Source organism: Xiphophorus couchianus, chromosome 21, assembly GCF_001444195.1.
Source record: "Xiphophorus couchianus chromosome 21, X_couchianus-1.0, whole genome shotgun sequence".
NCBI lineage: Eukaryota > Metazoa > Chordata > Actinopteri > Cyprinodontiformes > Poeciliidae > Xiphophorus > Xiphophorus couchianus.
Genome location: NC_040248.1, coordinates 11069917 through 11085870, shown reverse-complemented (window position 1 = coordinate 11085870; position 15954 = coordinate 11069917). Strand labels below are relative to the sequence as shown.

General features: G+C 41.0%; 2 protein-coding genes across 7 annotated transcripts in view; one reads left to right on the top strand and one right to left on the bottom strand.

The window, feature by feature from the left end:
• Positions 1 to 117: 117 nt before the first annotated feature.
• On the top strand, positions 118 to 8970 carry LOC114136503 (centrosome and spindle pole-associated protein 1). 4 transcript variants are annotated; one of them, XM_028004508.1, is made up of 24 exons: positions 118 to 328; positions 405 to 493; positions 579 to 673; positions 792 to 869; positions 1107 to 1208; positions 1287 to 1645; positions 1759 to 1836; positions 2175 to 2269; positions 2353 to 2449; positions 2653 to 2710; positions 2798 to 3066; positions 3161 to 3261; positions 4680 to 4774; positions 4874 to 5021; positions 5278 to 5361; positions 5451 to 5509; positions 5652 to 5795; positions 5875 to 5979; positions 6073 to 6168; positions 6331 to 6426; positions 6517 to 6577; positions 6776 to 6905; positions 7130 to 7257; positions 8564 to 8970. In XM_028004508.1, the coding sequence occupies exons 2-22, from the start codon at positions 442 to 444 to the stop codon at positions 6892 to 6894; spliced, it is 2391 nt and encodes a 796-aa protein (XP_027860309.1). In that variant the 5' UTR covers positions 118 to 328; positions 405 to 441; the 3' UTR covers positions 6895 to 6905; positions 7130 to 7257; positions 8564 to 8970. The 4 variants fall into 4 exon arrangements, with proteins under 4 accessions (XP_027860309.1, XP_027860307.1, XP_027860305.1 ...); XM_028004506.1 differs by having other exon boundaries at positions 119 to 328; positions 6773 to 6895; XM_028004504.1 differs by having other exon boundaries at positions 119 to 328; positions 6773 to 6905.
• Positions 8971 to 9019: 49 nt separating this feature from the next.
• arfgef1 (ADP-ribosylation factor guanine nucleotide-exchange factor 1 (brefeldin A-inhibited)) overlaps positions 9020 to 15954 on the bottom strand; it is a 57193-nt gene continuing 50258 nt past the window's right edge. For 2 of the 3 annotated variants that reach the window (XM_028005100.1, XM_028005101.1), the window contains 12 exons: positions 15294 to 15454; positions 15075 to 15205; positions 14767 to 14896; positions 14538 to 14673; positions 14199 to 14337; positions 13175 to 13247; positions 12892 to 13051; positions 12659 to 12798; positions 12397 to 12568; positions 12177 to 12315; positions 10777 to 10894; positions 10180 to 10401 (listed from right to left, as the gene is read on the bottom strand). In XM_028005100.1, the coding sequence (XP_027860901.1) occupies positions 10180 to 10401; positions 10777 to 10894; positions 12177 to 12315; positions 12397 to 12568; positions 12659 to 12798; positions 12892 to 13051; positions 13175 to 13247; positions 14199 to 14337; positions 14538 to 14673; positions 14767 to 14896; positions 15075 to 15205; positions 15294 to 15454 (1721 nt within the window). Of the gene's footprint in view, positions 10402 to 10776; positions 10895 to 12176; positions 12316 to 12396; positions 12569 to 12658; positions 12799 to 12891; positions 13052 to 13174; positions 13248 to 14198; positions 14338 to 14537; positions 14674 to 14766; positions 14897 to 15074; positions 15206 to 15293; positions 15455 to 15954 lie in introns of all 3 variants that reach the window. The other variant, XM_028005099.1, reaches the window with a different exon arrangement.

Here is a 15954-nt window from a genome sequence, read left to right as displayed (position 1 = left end):
TTATTTTTATGTGTTGCTACTTTTAGTTTTTATTTTATTTTAGTCTAATTTTTGTTTTGTTTATTGTTTCTCGCTAGTAACTGCAGTGAGTCTGTCGGGACATCGTGTCATAGTTGCCCGTAGCAACGCGTAACGCTTCGTCCATTGCGCCTCGATAAAGCGGATTTCTCATTTGCGTTTATAAAACGGACCAATAACTCTTTAAAACTAAGACGCTCGTTTCAGCTGGCTATTATCAAGAAAGACTCATTTCTTTTGTATTTATAAACGACATTTCTCGAGTACAATGACGCAGGAACAGACGGACCACCCAGACAAATAAACCGAGGTATGTCCTTCATAACAGCAGCTTTGAAATAGACTCAAGCAGTGTTTAATACTTAGTTTGTGCTTGTCTTATACAGGCAGAGACTGATGTTGCGCAATAAATAAGTCTCCAGCATGCCTCCATCCGCGTCAGCAGCTCAGGAAATAACCCACAATCTTGACACAGGTACTATACAAGTCTCTGAAAGTGTTCAAGCTGTATTAATTGCAGTATTTTACGGTAGCCTAGATGCATACGATGTATTTTCCAGATTCAGGAATAGCTGCTCTGGGAAGAGATTATGAAAAGAAGAAGCAGAAGTTGCTGCTGGAGCTGCAGCTGGAGTACAAAGATTATGCTGCCAAGGTCTGATCATTTTCTCTACTAATTAAATAAGCCTGTCAATATGATTACAACTCCTTCCCTTTCTTGCTAAGCGTATATGGATTCAAATGACTGTTTTGTTTTGTTCCACTTTCTTCAGAAAAAGGATTGCAAAAGTCATGTGCATGAGGAGCAGCAGGGTCTCTCCTTACCTATTGAGGAGAAGGTATCAGTAAAGGTGGGTGATTGTTCTGTACATTTTTCTTGTTTTCGCTTGGAAAAAATGTAAAAAGCTTATTTGTCTTTCCTCTACATATTTATTTGCTACTTTGTTTTGAAGTATGACATATAAGCACATGTCCAGTACAGAGCAATACATTTAGTAGTTGTAACAACACCACATTTGAACAAAATTCAGTGGTATGAATACTTTTAAATAAAAGTACTGAGTATGTTTCCTTTCAATTTGTCATAGGAACGACTGAGAGAAGAGAGACAGAGAGAATACAACCTTTTCCTCCAGGAGCAAGCTCAAAACAGAAGGGCAAAGAAGGGAGCACATCCGGTTACCTCTAAGGTATGAGTAGAGAAATACATCCTTAAGTGCCAACCTTAAAAAATGTAACTTAATTTCCACATAATTTATCATTTTCAGCCAGAACATCAAGCATCAGATGCTGTAAGCATAATTAGTCCTGGCTCTGCTTCGTCCTTCATAAGTACCCAGACAAGCACTCCGCCCCATCAGAGGGAGAGTCCGGCATCCGTGAAAAACGCTGCCACTCTGACCGAGGCAGGAGACCACAGAAGAAGCCCAGACACCAGGAGTCCCAGCTCCTGGAGGCGAAGGAGATGGGAAGTACATCAGCCGAGAAGGACGTACAGCTCTGAGGAGGAGCTGAACACAGAGGAAGAGGAGGAGTATGACTTCATACGCCGGAGGAGGCGAGGCAGAAGCACAAATGAGCAGGAGTGCAAAGAGGAATGGGGAACCCCTGACCATGGACAGAGGAGGTACAGCTTTTATTTATTGTCAAAAATGACCTTGAACTTCAATAGGGTTTCATTAGGGATTGGTTCATAGTATCTTGACTCAATTCACTTTGTTTTGCATGGGCTTATGGCAGAGATTTGCGAGACATGAAGGAAATGGAGGCCCTTGCCGTTCGAGACCAAAACAGCAGCGACGGGATCTGGAAGGCGGAGTAAGCAACCTTGACTTCTGTTGACTGCTTGAGGTTAAAGATATTTTACTTTCAAGTAAAATCAGAATCAGAATTCCTTTTATTGTCATTGTTCAAGAAATAAAGCACGACAAAATACAAAAATAGCAATTTATATCATTATAGTAATAAGGCAACCACTTCAAGCTGTTGCTGGGTTACGACTTTCTGCTCCTGCAATGCACAGATTAGTTTTTATGACATTGTGGCATCAAAAACACACTTCACAAACTTTCATAGCCAACAAAGCACTTTCTTAAAAAAAAATGGTAAATGCTCAACTGTTTAAGCAAGTCGTAATTCTTTATATCTTTGCTCAGCATTAGTCAAACTCCGCAGAACCTGAAGACAACAGCAAAATCCACACCTACTGCCAACAAAGTCGAGAAAGAGCTCGCAACTGGACTAATGATCGGTAAGATCCACTGCTATCAGTGCTTCGAGGGATATCCATTGATGGATGTGTTGTTGATGGATTATCTGTTGTTGTCAATGCAGGGGCAGTCGAGGAACGAAGCGTTATTCAATTGAAGAAGGAGCAGTACAAGCAGGAATTACTGAAACAAATGGCAGAGCAACAGAAAAACAAGAAAAGGTTTTTAATGAGGCAGTTATAATGTAATCCTCTACACTACTCCTAGTAAAAGTGAATTCAATCAAACGCAAGAGATCATCTAAAAAAAATGAATTTATATATTGCTTGTGTGCGTCTGTGAGCATTTTAGGGTTAAGTGGATGCATAATGAACTCAGGCTGAGTGTCAACATGTGACGGCTTCTAAATATCTCTTGTCATCAGGAAGAAGAAATCTGTGCTGAAGCTTGGTGCGGCTGAAGCTACAACTCCTGAGAAAGAGGTAGACGAACTGCATTTACAGAAAAAGCTAAAACATTCATTTCAGGTTGACTAATTATTTAGTAATGATGTATTATTTCTCAAACAGGAGATTGGCGCTGCATCTCCTCAGCACCAGAGCTTGGAGCAGGATGTTTCTGATACCCCGGGGTTTGATTCTAAATGTGACAATTTCTTTGAAAGCTCACAACCCAGAACTCTTGGACACAATCCCCTGATGAACTTTGGTCCAAACTTCAATCAGCTGCCAGGGAACACATTGCCTCTGTGTGGGATGGGAGCAGTGCAGCAAGTGGTGTCACCGTTTAATTATTACAACACCTTCCCTGGCATGCAAGGGCAGGTGGCCATCCCATGGTAGCTAGCAGTTGCTTTTTTTTTTCGTTATGTTAAGAGTAAAATGAATACCGAAGTGAACTGGTTGTTCATTTTGTGTGTGTGTGTTTTGCAGGGTCCCTGTTGTTCCTCCTGGATCTCATGTAGTTTCCAACGGTGACGCAAGCCGGTATGAAGGACCCAGAAAGCAGGATCCTTATTCTAACCAATATCTGAGTAAAGTATCACAGTCACATCATTCAGTCACGCATGCGCTGTCGTGTAAGTGCGATTGGTGTGTTTGTCACGGTATCTTAAAGTCAGTTTTTACAGTATTCAATACTCTAATGGATTGTTACAGCCCAGACCTCGAGACCCAAGGTCCTGCAGCTCTTAGTTGTGTTCATGGTGCAACATATCTGAATCACATAGATATTCACCTCAGTGTTCAGTCCAGTTCTGTGAATGGCAAAATTATTTGCTTCAGGTGTGTTTGATTAGAGAAACTAACCGTAACAAGACACCGGCCCACTTTGATTGGAGGATAAGATGGCTGCCAATGTGTTCAATTTTCCTGTTTTAATTACAATAACCTGCAAAATTATGCCTCAATCTTGATTTTTTTTTTTTCCACATTTTTACCTTACAACATATTTTGTTGAGATTTTATGAGATTGACCAACACAATAATAGGTTGTAAAGTTGAACAAAAATTATAGATACTTTCTTTTTTGTTCTGTTGCAAGGAGACTGTGCTTTCAAGGCCCAAGTCTTTTACATGCTCTAACACGTTTTCTTCAGGTATTGCCCTGTATTTAGCTCCATTCATTTTCCCCATCCCTGCGGAGGAACCTCCTCAACATAGCAACATGCTGCCACCACCATGTTTCACCATGGCGATAGTGTGTTAAAAAGCAACAGATCACTTTGAGGAAATGGAAAAACTGTACAAATAAGGCAAGGAGGTAAAACACTTACTGCATTTAAGTTTGGAGCAGTAATGAATATGAATCCAGCAAGAAAGGATAACGCTCCTTTGTGCACCTCGGATGCCACAGAAGGAGCTCTCCAGTTCAGCAACAGCTTCCACAGAACAGGAGACTTTATACTGAGATTAAATTACATGCAGGCAGACTATTTAATAACCTTGTAGCATCTGAAGGCGGGAGTTGCTCTGGGTTTTTAGTTTTATTAGAGGTATCAGGTATCAGAGAAATGCACACCGTACTTTTCAGATTTTTTAATTTTAGATTTAAGGAAAGAATGTTGGAAAACTATACATCCTTTTCTTTCTGCTTTATTATTATTACTATGCACTAGTTTGTGTTGATCTACCACCAAAATCTTTATAAAATACAAATGATTATTTGTAGCATGAAAACATGAAAAAATCCAGGAGTATAAATAGTTTTGCAAGATGCAGGAGGTAATGTTTAAAATGCTCATTTATCTACTGTTATTGACGTAAAACCAGACTGTTCTTTTTTTATAAAGCAGGTTCTGTTTAGAAATATTTAATACTTTTCACCTTTTTCATCTCATATCAAAACAAATCTTGATATTAGAGTAATATTACTAGCAATAACTTAGTAACAACTCACGAAATCGCTATGCTATTTTAGTTAGTCGTATCTTATTTTGAATTATCTTCACAGATGGGATGCTTGGACGAGCTCAGCAGAAGGAGACATGTGAGACTTCCCAAAGGAGCGAGAGCACCGAGAGCTACAGAGAGGCACCAAGGCCACAGGTCAGTAATTACTGTATCTGAAAGAAAAAAACCCCAAGTGTTTACTACACAGCACCGCACCAGTGACTGGGACAGAACATCCGGGCGTTCTCTGTTCAGGTTACAGAAAAAGAAGGATGCACAAGAAGAGAGAAAGAGAAGAAGAGGAGAGAGGCTGCTCAGCTGGAGAGTGAACCGGTGGTGTACGACCCCTGGGGAAAAGGCGGAGGAGGAGCTCCAATTAGAGACAAACACGGAAACCTTGTTAGTAAGTTGACTGGAACCTGAAGCTTTTTGTTTGTTAGATTTAGTCATTCATCTTTTGTTTAAATAAATATTTTCTTTCTACGAGTTTTGCTTTACAAAATAGTAAAGAATTTAGTGCATCTGCAGATCCTTAATTTTAATCTAGTTAAACTTTGATCTGTGTTGAGATCTATTTTCTTCTCCTCCTTTTCTTATCTTGCAAGTAAACATTTAGGTGTGGAACTCTTCATTTGTTAATTTTCCATCTCTGTTTCCAGGTGACCTGTATCAAATGCGCAGCTTTAATAATAAGAGGATGACCTCTCTGGGAGCAGAACTAGAGTCTCCAATTTCTCTGCAAGGTCTCTGCTTAATCACTTCTGCCCGCATGTTTGTGTTTTGGCTGTTTTTCCGTTTTTTCCACATTCTCGTGTCTTGTCTAATGTTGTAGAGTCGAGTCATCCGTCGCCTCTGCAGCTGGACAGGTACACAGAGGAACTGAGACAACAGGTAGGTTAGAGAGGCTTACAGGGACTTACTGCATTCATTAAGCATAGTGGCACAAGCTTTGCAATGTTCCTTTGGAAAACCTTTCATTATGAAAGTTACTGCGTCGGTTTTATTTCGCCAGCTTGTCAATTTATTCAAACAGATAGAGGAAAGGAAGAGAAAAAAAGCAGAGGAGCGAGAGCGCGTTCGGATTGCCGAGGAGAACGAAGAGAAGAAGCTGGCGATGGAGAGGGTCCGCATACAGCAGCAGTACGAGGAGGAGAAGAGGCGAGAAAAAGAGATGAGGGTGAGGGCTCACACAATGTCACACCAACTTCATTCTCACGCTGCATTCATTAGAGAGTCACCTTTCTTTCTCTCCGTAGAGCAAAGGCAGACAGAGCAATCAAGCTGAAACTCATGACATCGAGAAGGTTCTCAGCAAAGAGCAGAAAAATCTGAATGCACCCCAGAGTGTCCGTCAAAATGAGGTACCAGATGTTTACAGAAAAAGGAAATCTGTTGATAGATTTTGCACAGATCATCCAAGATTGACTGTTTTTATTTTATTTTTATTTTTACAGAGACGGAAATCTCCTTCCATCCCAACGTTGCACAGGAAGTGTACAAATGCTGTGACAAGTCCTTCATCTGCCGTGGGACCACTTACTCCAAGGACTGTAAGTTAGCAACCGGGAAAGTGTAGTAATTATAAATAATATATATATAATATATAAAAGACGTGAGACTGGGGTGAAGGTTTGATCCTCAGGCGGAAACAACATGGAAATTTTGGGTTTTATTAAAGAGATTGTCAAAGATGGACTGTGTGTTTTTTTCAGTTGTTTTTGCAGAGGGAGCCATCTCCTCCCATCCCAACTTTGCAGAGGAAGCAAACAAGTCCGTCATCTGATATGAGCTCACCTTCTTCAAGAATTGTAAGTCAGTTAGCAATGCACACAAATATTTTGAAAGTCATCAATTTATTGTACGGAACTTGCAAATAAACAAATATTTTTTTTTGCCAGGAGCGTATTGTATCAGCACCAAGCATCCAACCAGTTACTGAGAGGAAGCCTTCAATACCTGGTGAGTCTGATATAAACACCTGGATACAAATATTCAATCCTGTAGAAAATTATTCCACATTTTGTCAGATATTAATGGATCTTTTGAGGATGTGCCAACAGTTTAAGGGTGTAAAACGTTGTAAATCACACCAGAATTACACACCATCCCTTTTCACGCTCGTGTTTTTAATCCTGAGTTACTGTTCTTCTCCAGCAGGTCAACAGGAAGTGATCAGAGAGCTATCAACCCTCCGCAAGTTTCTGAGGAGAGAACAGAGACACCTGGAGCTTCAGCTGAAGGAGGAGGCTCACAACCCTCACCTGCACAAGCATTGAAGTACAATCATGTAGGTGATACTAGATATTCAAACCTGCATAATTCTGTCTTGTTAAAATACAGTAATGCTTTTGTTGTCTGAATGGATAAAAGAACTTGACCCAGGCAGCTCGTCAGAGCAGTAGATTACCAGTATTGACAAGTTGTAACTTCTAACTTCTTTTGCAACTTTTCTGAAATCATGCATAGTAAGTTTTTCTCCAAATTTATCAAATCTATTTTACTCACATGTAGAAGATGATCCAGAGCCGAGGCTTTCGAATCTGCAAACGTCAAATCTACTGAAGTATTAACTATGGGTCCTTCCCTTGCTCCTGGATTTCCTGAAAAGAAAAACTCATGGGAGTTCAACTTCCTCAGAGGTACTTATATTATATATTTGCAGTCTTAATGTCTAAATTAACTTCATATAGAATTAAGGGCAGCAAATCTGAGCCTCGATTTCCTCACACTACCCACTTTCCAGAGCCTTTTCAGTTCGATATGTCCCTTTAGCCGAACACTTGCTTCTCATCTCTACGAGATCCAACAGTTTAACTGCAAACTGAGAATAAAATAAAAATGGCTTGGAATAGTACTTATGACTACAAGCTATGAAATGAAGCTGTTAAAGATGCTATCCATTAGGGTAATTCATTTCAAGGGGAGGGAGTGAATTAGCAATGTTTGCCAGATCTGAACAGATTCTGAAGCAACGTTGTGATTGGTTCAGCATTTTGTGTTTAAGAGTCAAAGTTTGATTCTGACGGCTCCCTGATGCAGACATTGATCGTCTTCAGAACTAACCTGCACTAATCTGGTCACATTCGTCTTAGAATATTTCCTCCTGGCCAATTTTGATAGTAATCTTTGCCAAAACAAACAAATGCAGCATTCTGCTTTCACCACCAACAGTGGCACTGACCTGAACAACCTCCATCTTTCTAACAACTCAGTCTGGCGCTCATTTCATCTGCTTGAATCTGCAATGAATAACATACAGATCTTGAAATCACCAGTGTATTTAAGGTCATAAGGCATCACATCTGCCTAATGTGATGTCATGAAGGGTGTACTCCTATGGAAGATTTATTTTCAGACAGTAAACTTAATTCTAAAACAGAGCAAATTGAAAAAAACCCCAACAAAAAAACTGACCAGGACATTCAGACCTATAAGTTACACGTTATATCAAGAGTGATTTTCAAGAGGAATCTGGTCGATAGCTTTAAGGAGGAGCAGTTGTATTTTTTCCGTCTAGAAAGTCGAGTTCGCTCGTAAGAATGAAGTATCCATTTTCCCTAGACGGCAGCGTTATTGTCTCACTAGAGGAAAGACAGACAAAGCTTTTACCCATTTCATCAGAAAATCCGTTCAGATATATTTATTTTCCAAGACACTGGTAGCAGTTTCCCGTCAGACAGGGGGGATAAAGGAAGAGTTGCTTCCTGCACCCTCCAGTGCTCTCCTCCAGCAGTTGAAGGGTCAGCTTAGCACTTTGTGTCTTTGCCAGAGAAACGGCAGCCAACAGCAGCTCATGGTTCCACTCAGCAGCTGGTGGCGATACAGGGAGTCTGCTGGCCTCATCAGCTGCAGGGTGGAGATAGCGCCAGGCCAGGCAGTAAAAATCTGTTTTTCATTTGTAAAAGTTTTCCTAATCGGAACATTCAACTTTCTTTTACTGTGCAGCCCCACAAAACGTGAGCCGGAGAAGCGCATGAACTGCAGCGATAACGTGGAGGATCCGTCTCTGACGCCGAGGACAGAAACCTGGCTGAAGCCCGGCTCAGAGCCAAGAAAATAAACAAAAACAAAACAAATGAAAAAGTCAGGATGCAGGCTGGATGCTTCACCCTGGCAGAAACGCCACATCATCCAGTTCCTCATGAGTCGGACTCCACAGGGAATTTCCATTTACTGTGGCTTTGCAATCTTAATGTTTCCACAGCTGCAGATAAGGAAGCTAATGGGGACATTAAAAAATATATGCAACCAAAGTCTAACTACATAGCAATAGCAAGATAACCTTAAAATGTCTGTATATTCATATTGCACTTTTTTTAAATTTATGCATTAAAATGTACTTTTAAACTAAACCTGAATTGCGACTGATTATTGACCAAGTTAAAACTCACTGATTCTTCATTCAAATCAACCAAGTTCAAAAACTTTATTGACCTAGAACCTGATTAGAATGCCAGATGATGTATTGTACAGAAAGTTGTACATAATCTTTTGCAACATAGAAAACTTTACATTGCTGTATCATATACATTTAGTTTTCTACATCCATGAGCAGGAATGCATCCAATTTACACTTAAAGCACGGCTAACATTTGTAATTTTCTCTATACATATATCCTTTCCCAAACCAAAAAACAAAGAAAAACAAAATCAAGTTTTCTGATTTTTGTACAGTAGAGCGATAACTAAACTCACATGAAAACAGAAATTAGAATAGCGACTTCATAAAGCAGCTAGCATCAGCGTGCTCCCTTGTCTTCTGGCTCCAGAAGCCCAGTTATCGTCTCATCTTCTGTTAAAAACCTAACATATAAAATGGAAATAATTTAACCCTTCACTTTCCGCAGTCTTGTTTAATTACAAATCATACCGTGTTGGACAATCAGGAGGAGGAGGTGGTGCAGTCAAATAAATTATCACAAAAGTAAGATCTCCAGTGCATTCAAAAAAACAAAACAGAACAAAAACAAGATCAAGTGCAGCAAAAAAATCCAGGAGAAAAATAAACAAAATCTAGTGTTATTATTATTATTATTATAAGATTATTTTACACAGCGGCAGATCTGTACAACTAGTTTCATCCAAGAGGCTAACCAACGCTGATGTTAGCCGTCCACAGTGCAGAGAGATCGTCAGCCATGTGTGTGAGATAAATTTCAAAGTTGCTGAGTATTTGCATGTAGCTGAAATCATTCATTCTTCTTCCTTTTTTTTTTAAACATACAGTAAGAAGCACGCGTGTTGAGATGTAGATCAGAGATATGGGTACATGTCAGTTGCTGATCAGTAGTTTTACCCAGTGGAGGCGTCGTTACACCCGGTGCAAGACATTATTGTTTTTACGATGAAGCGGACGACTCCGTCTGTGAGGGTTCAGAGTGTTGGGTGGGGCTTTCAATCTCCAACTAATCAGGTTAAAGTGTTTGTCATACAACAGGAGGAAGAGAAGAAGAGGAGGTGAGGTGGGGGGCGGAGGGGCCCTGAGGAGGCGCAGCACAACCGCACATTTCTGCGGTGGGTTGGTTTGTGTAGGCGGAGGAGAGGTGGAGGAGGGTGCAGCATCACTGGGCCTCCTCCCCAGCTTCCTCCCCCACCTCCATGTCCGTTTCTGGCTCTGCACGCCTCGGCTCGGGGTCTGGCTCTGGCTCAGGCAGCTGTGCAATGTTAAAGACGAGGCCGATGCGCAGGTAGAACTTCCTGAGAACGGCCCGCAGTTCAGGGATCAGGTCAAACTGCATGATCTCACACAGGAGGGGGTAGTATCTGGATGCATGAGCCTTGAACTGTCCAGAGGGGGAGGAAGAAAGACACAGAGGTCAGCCTTTAGGACATCCAACAGTATCAATGGCTCTCAAAGTTTCTCTTATTTTGCTACAAAATCTAAACATAAAGAAGAAACACTGGTGTGCAGGTTGTGTGTTGTTCTTATAGGCTACTTAGATCAAAATATTCTAACATTGTATGGATCCACGTACTCAGGCTTTCTTTTGTGTCGATGTTTTACAATACAATCAAGTTTGTGGCTGACAAAATGTAAAAGATGAAGAAATGTTTAAAATTATTTTTACATTTTGTATGCAGTTGTTGATCTCGTAAATGCAACATTATCATTAAAAGTCTCACTTTATTTAAATCCAGGGTGTGTTTTGGTTTCCTACCCTTTCGTCGCTGATCTTCAGCACCTTGGTGAGGAAGAGCAGCAGCAGGTTGGTCCAGGCCTCTCTGTGGCTTTCTGAGGTCAGAGCCAGGAAGTACGCCACCGCCTCGCTGCAAACGCTGAACAAAACAGAAACATTTCACAGACTTTAACACAACAGGGAACAAGTAGGATGATGATGATGATGATAAAGGCTCTTCATTGAAGCTGATCACTGAGTCGTCTATTAAACCGTTAGGAGAACCTGGACTTCTCCTTCTCCAGTTTTCATCTGTATCTGGTGACTGAATCTCCACGTCCTCCTCTAGCTCTGCACCCTGAACTGATCCAACTCACACACTCAGCCACCATTTACACTAATTTCCTACCTGATACCATCTTCATCTCTCTAAACGTTAATCAGGGAAGCAGGAGAGATAAACCAGTGTTCTGCTTTGAATCACTATCAATATGGGCATCAAAACAGGAGGATGAGTCAGAAGGGAAAAGCAAACAGGATGAGGACTGGCTGTGAGGCTCTGAGTAGCGCTGATGCAATCACAGAAGTGCTGATGACAAGGAGCATTCTGGTTGCTTTGGATCTATAAAGCTTTTCTTTATGAGAACAGTGAAGCAGAGCTCCTGCTGGCTTTGTTATATTGTTTTTTTTTTTTTTTTTTTTTACACTTTTCTACCAAATGCGGAGTAGCTGGCAGCATCAAACACACATTTTAACCAGCAGGACAGATCTCACCTCACTTAGCAGAGCACAAGTAAATAAAATGATCATGTTTCAGCCCATCTAATGGAGGAGAAGCCTCCTGATGTCCTCAAATGAACAGTATTAGGGCTGCAGCTACTGATTATTTAATTATTCTGATTAATTGAAAAATCTAATTTAAAAAATGTCTCATTCTGCATCTTTATCATTTAACCACTTGAGCTTATTTTATACAATATTAGAAATAAATGCTTGCTCATTTCTGCAAAGGATGCATCTGCATCTAGAAATAAACTTTGAGGTTTATAATGTATAAAGCTCAACCCTTTCTGATCAACTCACCAACATTATGAATGACTGATCGGTTACTAATTAAATAGTTAAATGTGTGTAATAGGCCGGTTTTTTTTAAACAATGTGAAGCTAAAGCAATGTTACTAGATGAGTTGTGTGGAACATATTTACAGACAAAGAAGGTTTTGTTGTTTTAAACGCAAAATGTATGTTTTTTGTACAGTTTTGGCTCATTTGTTGTCGTATGTTGCTCTTACAACATATAAACGTTTTTGAGTCCAAGCTATAGTTAATGATTCATCAATTTCTAAATTAGCTGATTATTTTAACAATCGATTCATTGCGATGAATCGCTTCAATGCTGATGTGAATGTGGTAAATGTTCAGCAGATGAAGGCGTTCCTCACTTGAGCAGCCGCCTCTGGACCTCCTCCCAGGCGCCTTGTCGGCTCTCGTCCGTGTACATGCGGAACAGGATGCGCAGCCCACACGCCAGGCTGCTGGTCTCCTGCTTCAACAGGTTGGGCTTCGACTTGCCTTTGAAACCTCCAATACGCACACAGTAAAAACTTGTTAGAGATCCACAGCGCCAACCTCGAGTCCCAGATGCAGCCTTCGTTCTCCTACCTGCTTTCCACAGCAGCGTTCTCTGCTCGTTGTTGGAGTTGAAAGCCTTGGCGAAGCGATGCGACTCCAGCAGGCAGTCCAGCAGCTTGAAGAGCTGCTCCAAGGTCAGATAGCGGAACATCCCCTGGTCCTGCGTCTCCACTTGGACGTCCGCAGCACACCCAGCATCCCGCTTCAAATTAAATAGAAGGTTATAAAGCTACTCGCTAATATTTCCACCATGCTGTGGCTCATCGTCATGCGGGTCACTAAAACTTTGTACCTGAGCAGCTGCAAAGTTTTCTGCGTCCTCCTTCTTACTGGTGGCGGGGAAAAACACGATGTTATCGATGGTCTGGATCAGCTCCAGCTGCACGACACACTTTATGAGCAGGGCGGAGAACAAGCGCTGCTCCTGGATCTCTGCAGGACACGACAGGAAATGGTCATCAGGAAACAAATTGATGAGAAAGGAAACAGGGAGAGATGAGTATTCGTGGAAAATGGCTGACTCACTTGTTGAGGTCCTGCTTCTCGAGCCGTCCTCGAAGACGCCCGACGCCGAGCTGTGCTGACTCTGGCGGCGGCTCTCCATCGTGGCCCTGTCGCCGCTGCTGATGGAGTGCTGGTCGTCAGAGCAGGACTGTATGTCCACAGACTTCTGGGATATGGAGTCCTGAGATCGAAGCAGATTTTAGCTACTGCTATCCAACAAATATAAATAAACCCAAAATAACAGGAGGGTAGAAAAGAACGACATCTGAATATCCTGGATAAACCGTACGAAAGATTTCCTCACCAGCTGTTTGTCAGTCAGGCTGTGTGTTGCAAAGTGCTCTCCTTCTGCTCCTGCTGGTCGCCACGTCAACAACCTTGAAATCAGAGAAAATTGATAAGAGATCACATCAGTTTTTGGTGAAAATGTCAAAACTGTCGATAGGAAAAACAAGGTTAAAACTGCTTTAATTACAAAAATATTGATCTAGCTTTTGGTGTATTTTTGGTGCATTTGCAAGCAGAATATCTCAGCCCCTATTATGTTATGTACATCAGAATAGCCCATTTCTTCTAAGGTGATAAAAAAAAAATAAGTAAAAACAACAGAAAGAAAAAACAAACAAAAAAAGAAACAAAGAGAAAACCAAACAAATAAAGAGAATAACAAAAAAAAAAAAAAAAAAAAAAAATTAGATACAATATTTTGTTTTTCCATACTTATCCAGACATTGGAAATCATATATTTGAGATTTTATTTAAAAACTCTGTACAGAAGCAAAAGATGAAAGCATTGCCTGAGTTGTAGCAATACTCTGGACAGGACAGAACTAACTGTGAATCACAAATTATTTCCCTGTTTTGCAGACATGCAGACACAAAGCTGCACCAGTGCTGCCAGCCAGGCAGCACCATATGGAGCACCAATGATGCTGAAATTTGTGACCACTGTTTTCAGTGATGTTTCCAGTTTGAAACGCCCTGTAGAAGAGGGAGGAGAGTTTTGTTTTCCCTTATATTATTTCATCATTTCTCCTTCCAAAAAACAAAAACTTTTCTACTACCCCCACCTCTCTATGGTCTTCTTTATGGGAAAAAAGTGAGCTTGCCACATAAACGCCCTTCAATGTCATTATTTATCGCTTGACTACATGAAAAAGTTATTCTATTATTCTAAACACCACTAGGTTTTAGCACTGCACTTCGATTTTGTTCTACAAACTAATTTCCAAGCAGCAAATTGCCCGTTTGAACAGCTTTAGTTCAAATTCAGGCCCCACAGTGTATTCCTGCTGAGGAAGAAACTCCTTGACAGCGTGTCAGCTTACGCGTGGGGGATGGTGGTCTTGAAGATGTCCAGCATGCAGTTACACGTCTTGTCCCAGGTCTCGGCGGAGAACTTCTCCCCGTTGAGGATGACCACGTTTTCTAGGCAGTTGGTGCCTGAACGGGCCAGCTGCTCATTATCTGCAGATGAAAAGGCAGAGACACAGGAAGTGGATTTTATTATTATTATTTAGTTTATGATAAACGCGACGTGGACTAATTTTGTTTGGAGTACAGGTTCATAAAACAAACAGTCAAACATTTACAAAAAAAATCCTCTTTTTCTGATCTGGTGAAAATGCTAACGCCGCCTGTAAAAGCCCCCCAACAAACGCACTCACCTTGCTGCACACACCAGTAGAGCTGAGCCAGGATGTCATCCAACAGGAGTCCATTGAGGGACTCAAAGTACTGGGTGAAAACGTCACAGATGGCATAAAGTGCATGGTTGCATGTAGTGGTCATCCACTCTGCTTTCTGAAGGTTTTCACAACAAAAGCTTTAGTGAGCATGCTTCACACGCGAGAACTAAAACGAAGAAGCTGCAGAAAGAAGAGACTTGTCTGTTACCTCGGTCTGCTGCTCCGGTAGCTTCATGTTGTCGAAGATCCTGAAGACGATTCTGAACAGGTCCTGCCACCAGTGTTTCTCGAAGGTATGCCCATAGGTCTTCATCACTTCAAACATCACCGTGAGGCCCCTGCAAGAGCAACACAAACACACTCATCCACTGCACGGGTCTAAAAACACATACGCAAGTTCTTTCTTTTGTTTTATATTAATTACAAACAGTTTTGCATTTAAAATCCCAGTAAGGTGACAAAATTTGGAAAAGTCAAAATGATGAACTTTGTGATTGGAAGGTTAATCCCACCTACCTGGTTCTGACATCCAGTTTGCACCTGTTGATGATGCAGGAGAGCTCAAACAGGATGGGGAACCACCCTCGCACCCACACTCGGTCCTCGGGGGCTACATTCATGTCGTCACTGGTGTAGTCTTTGAAGGCCTGCCGGGGACGAAGAAACAACGAGTTCAAAATTAATCCTTATATTTTTGTATAGGTAGGATTCAGACTTCATCTGACCGACATTGACCTGGGGTCTCTCTGAGACGTATTTGGCGCAGTGGCGGATGAGGCGGATTGCTTCCATGCTGGTGTCTGGGAAAGAGGCGTTGCAGGCGAACTCCGAGAGACACTTTACGGCGTCCTGGAAAGAGTCAATGGTGGCTGCAAAGTGCTTCTCGAATACATTCGCTGAGGGAGGTTTAAACAGCAACACACAAGTGGAGGAGAAGAGAAGTTAATAAAAACAGACTTTGGTTTAAAGTTCAATCAGATCTTCTGACCAGCTGACAGATTTGTTCAGGTACTTTTTCCAAAGTCTAAGTCTTGTCTCCAATGATGTGATTACGTATAACTGAACTCTTTTGAAAAAAATATACAATTTATTTTATGTATATATTACAAATGTGCATAAAGGATTCAAAACCTGTTATTATTGTTTTTCATTAAATCAAACAGGAAATGCTTTTATTTTGAATGACCTGAAGGGTGTTTGTAGACAAAGCCACATCCACAAGACAAGCCTCTTTCATTGAGGGACTGAATATTTATAAAAATAAACACATTTAAAAAATACACATATATATGTAATTATTTAAATATATAGTTAGATATGTGATAAAAATATTATTTATTCATATACAAAAAATATGAGGAAACATGAATTCTTTTGGACATAAATAGAAGTAGTT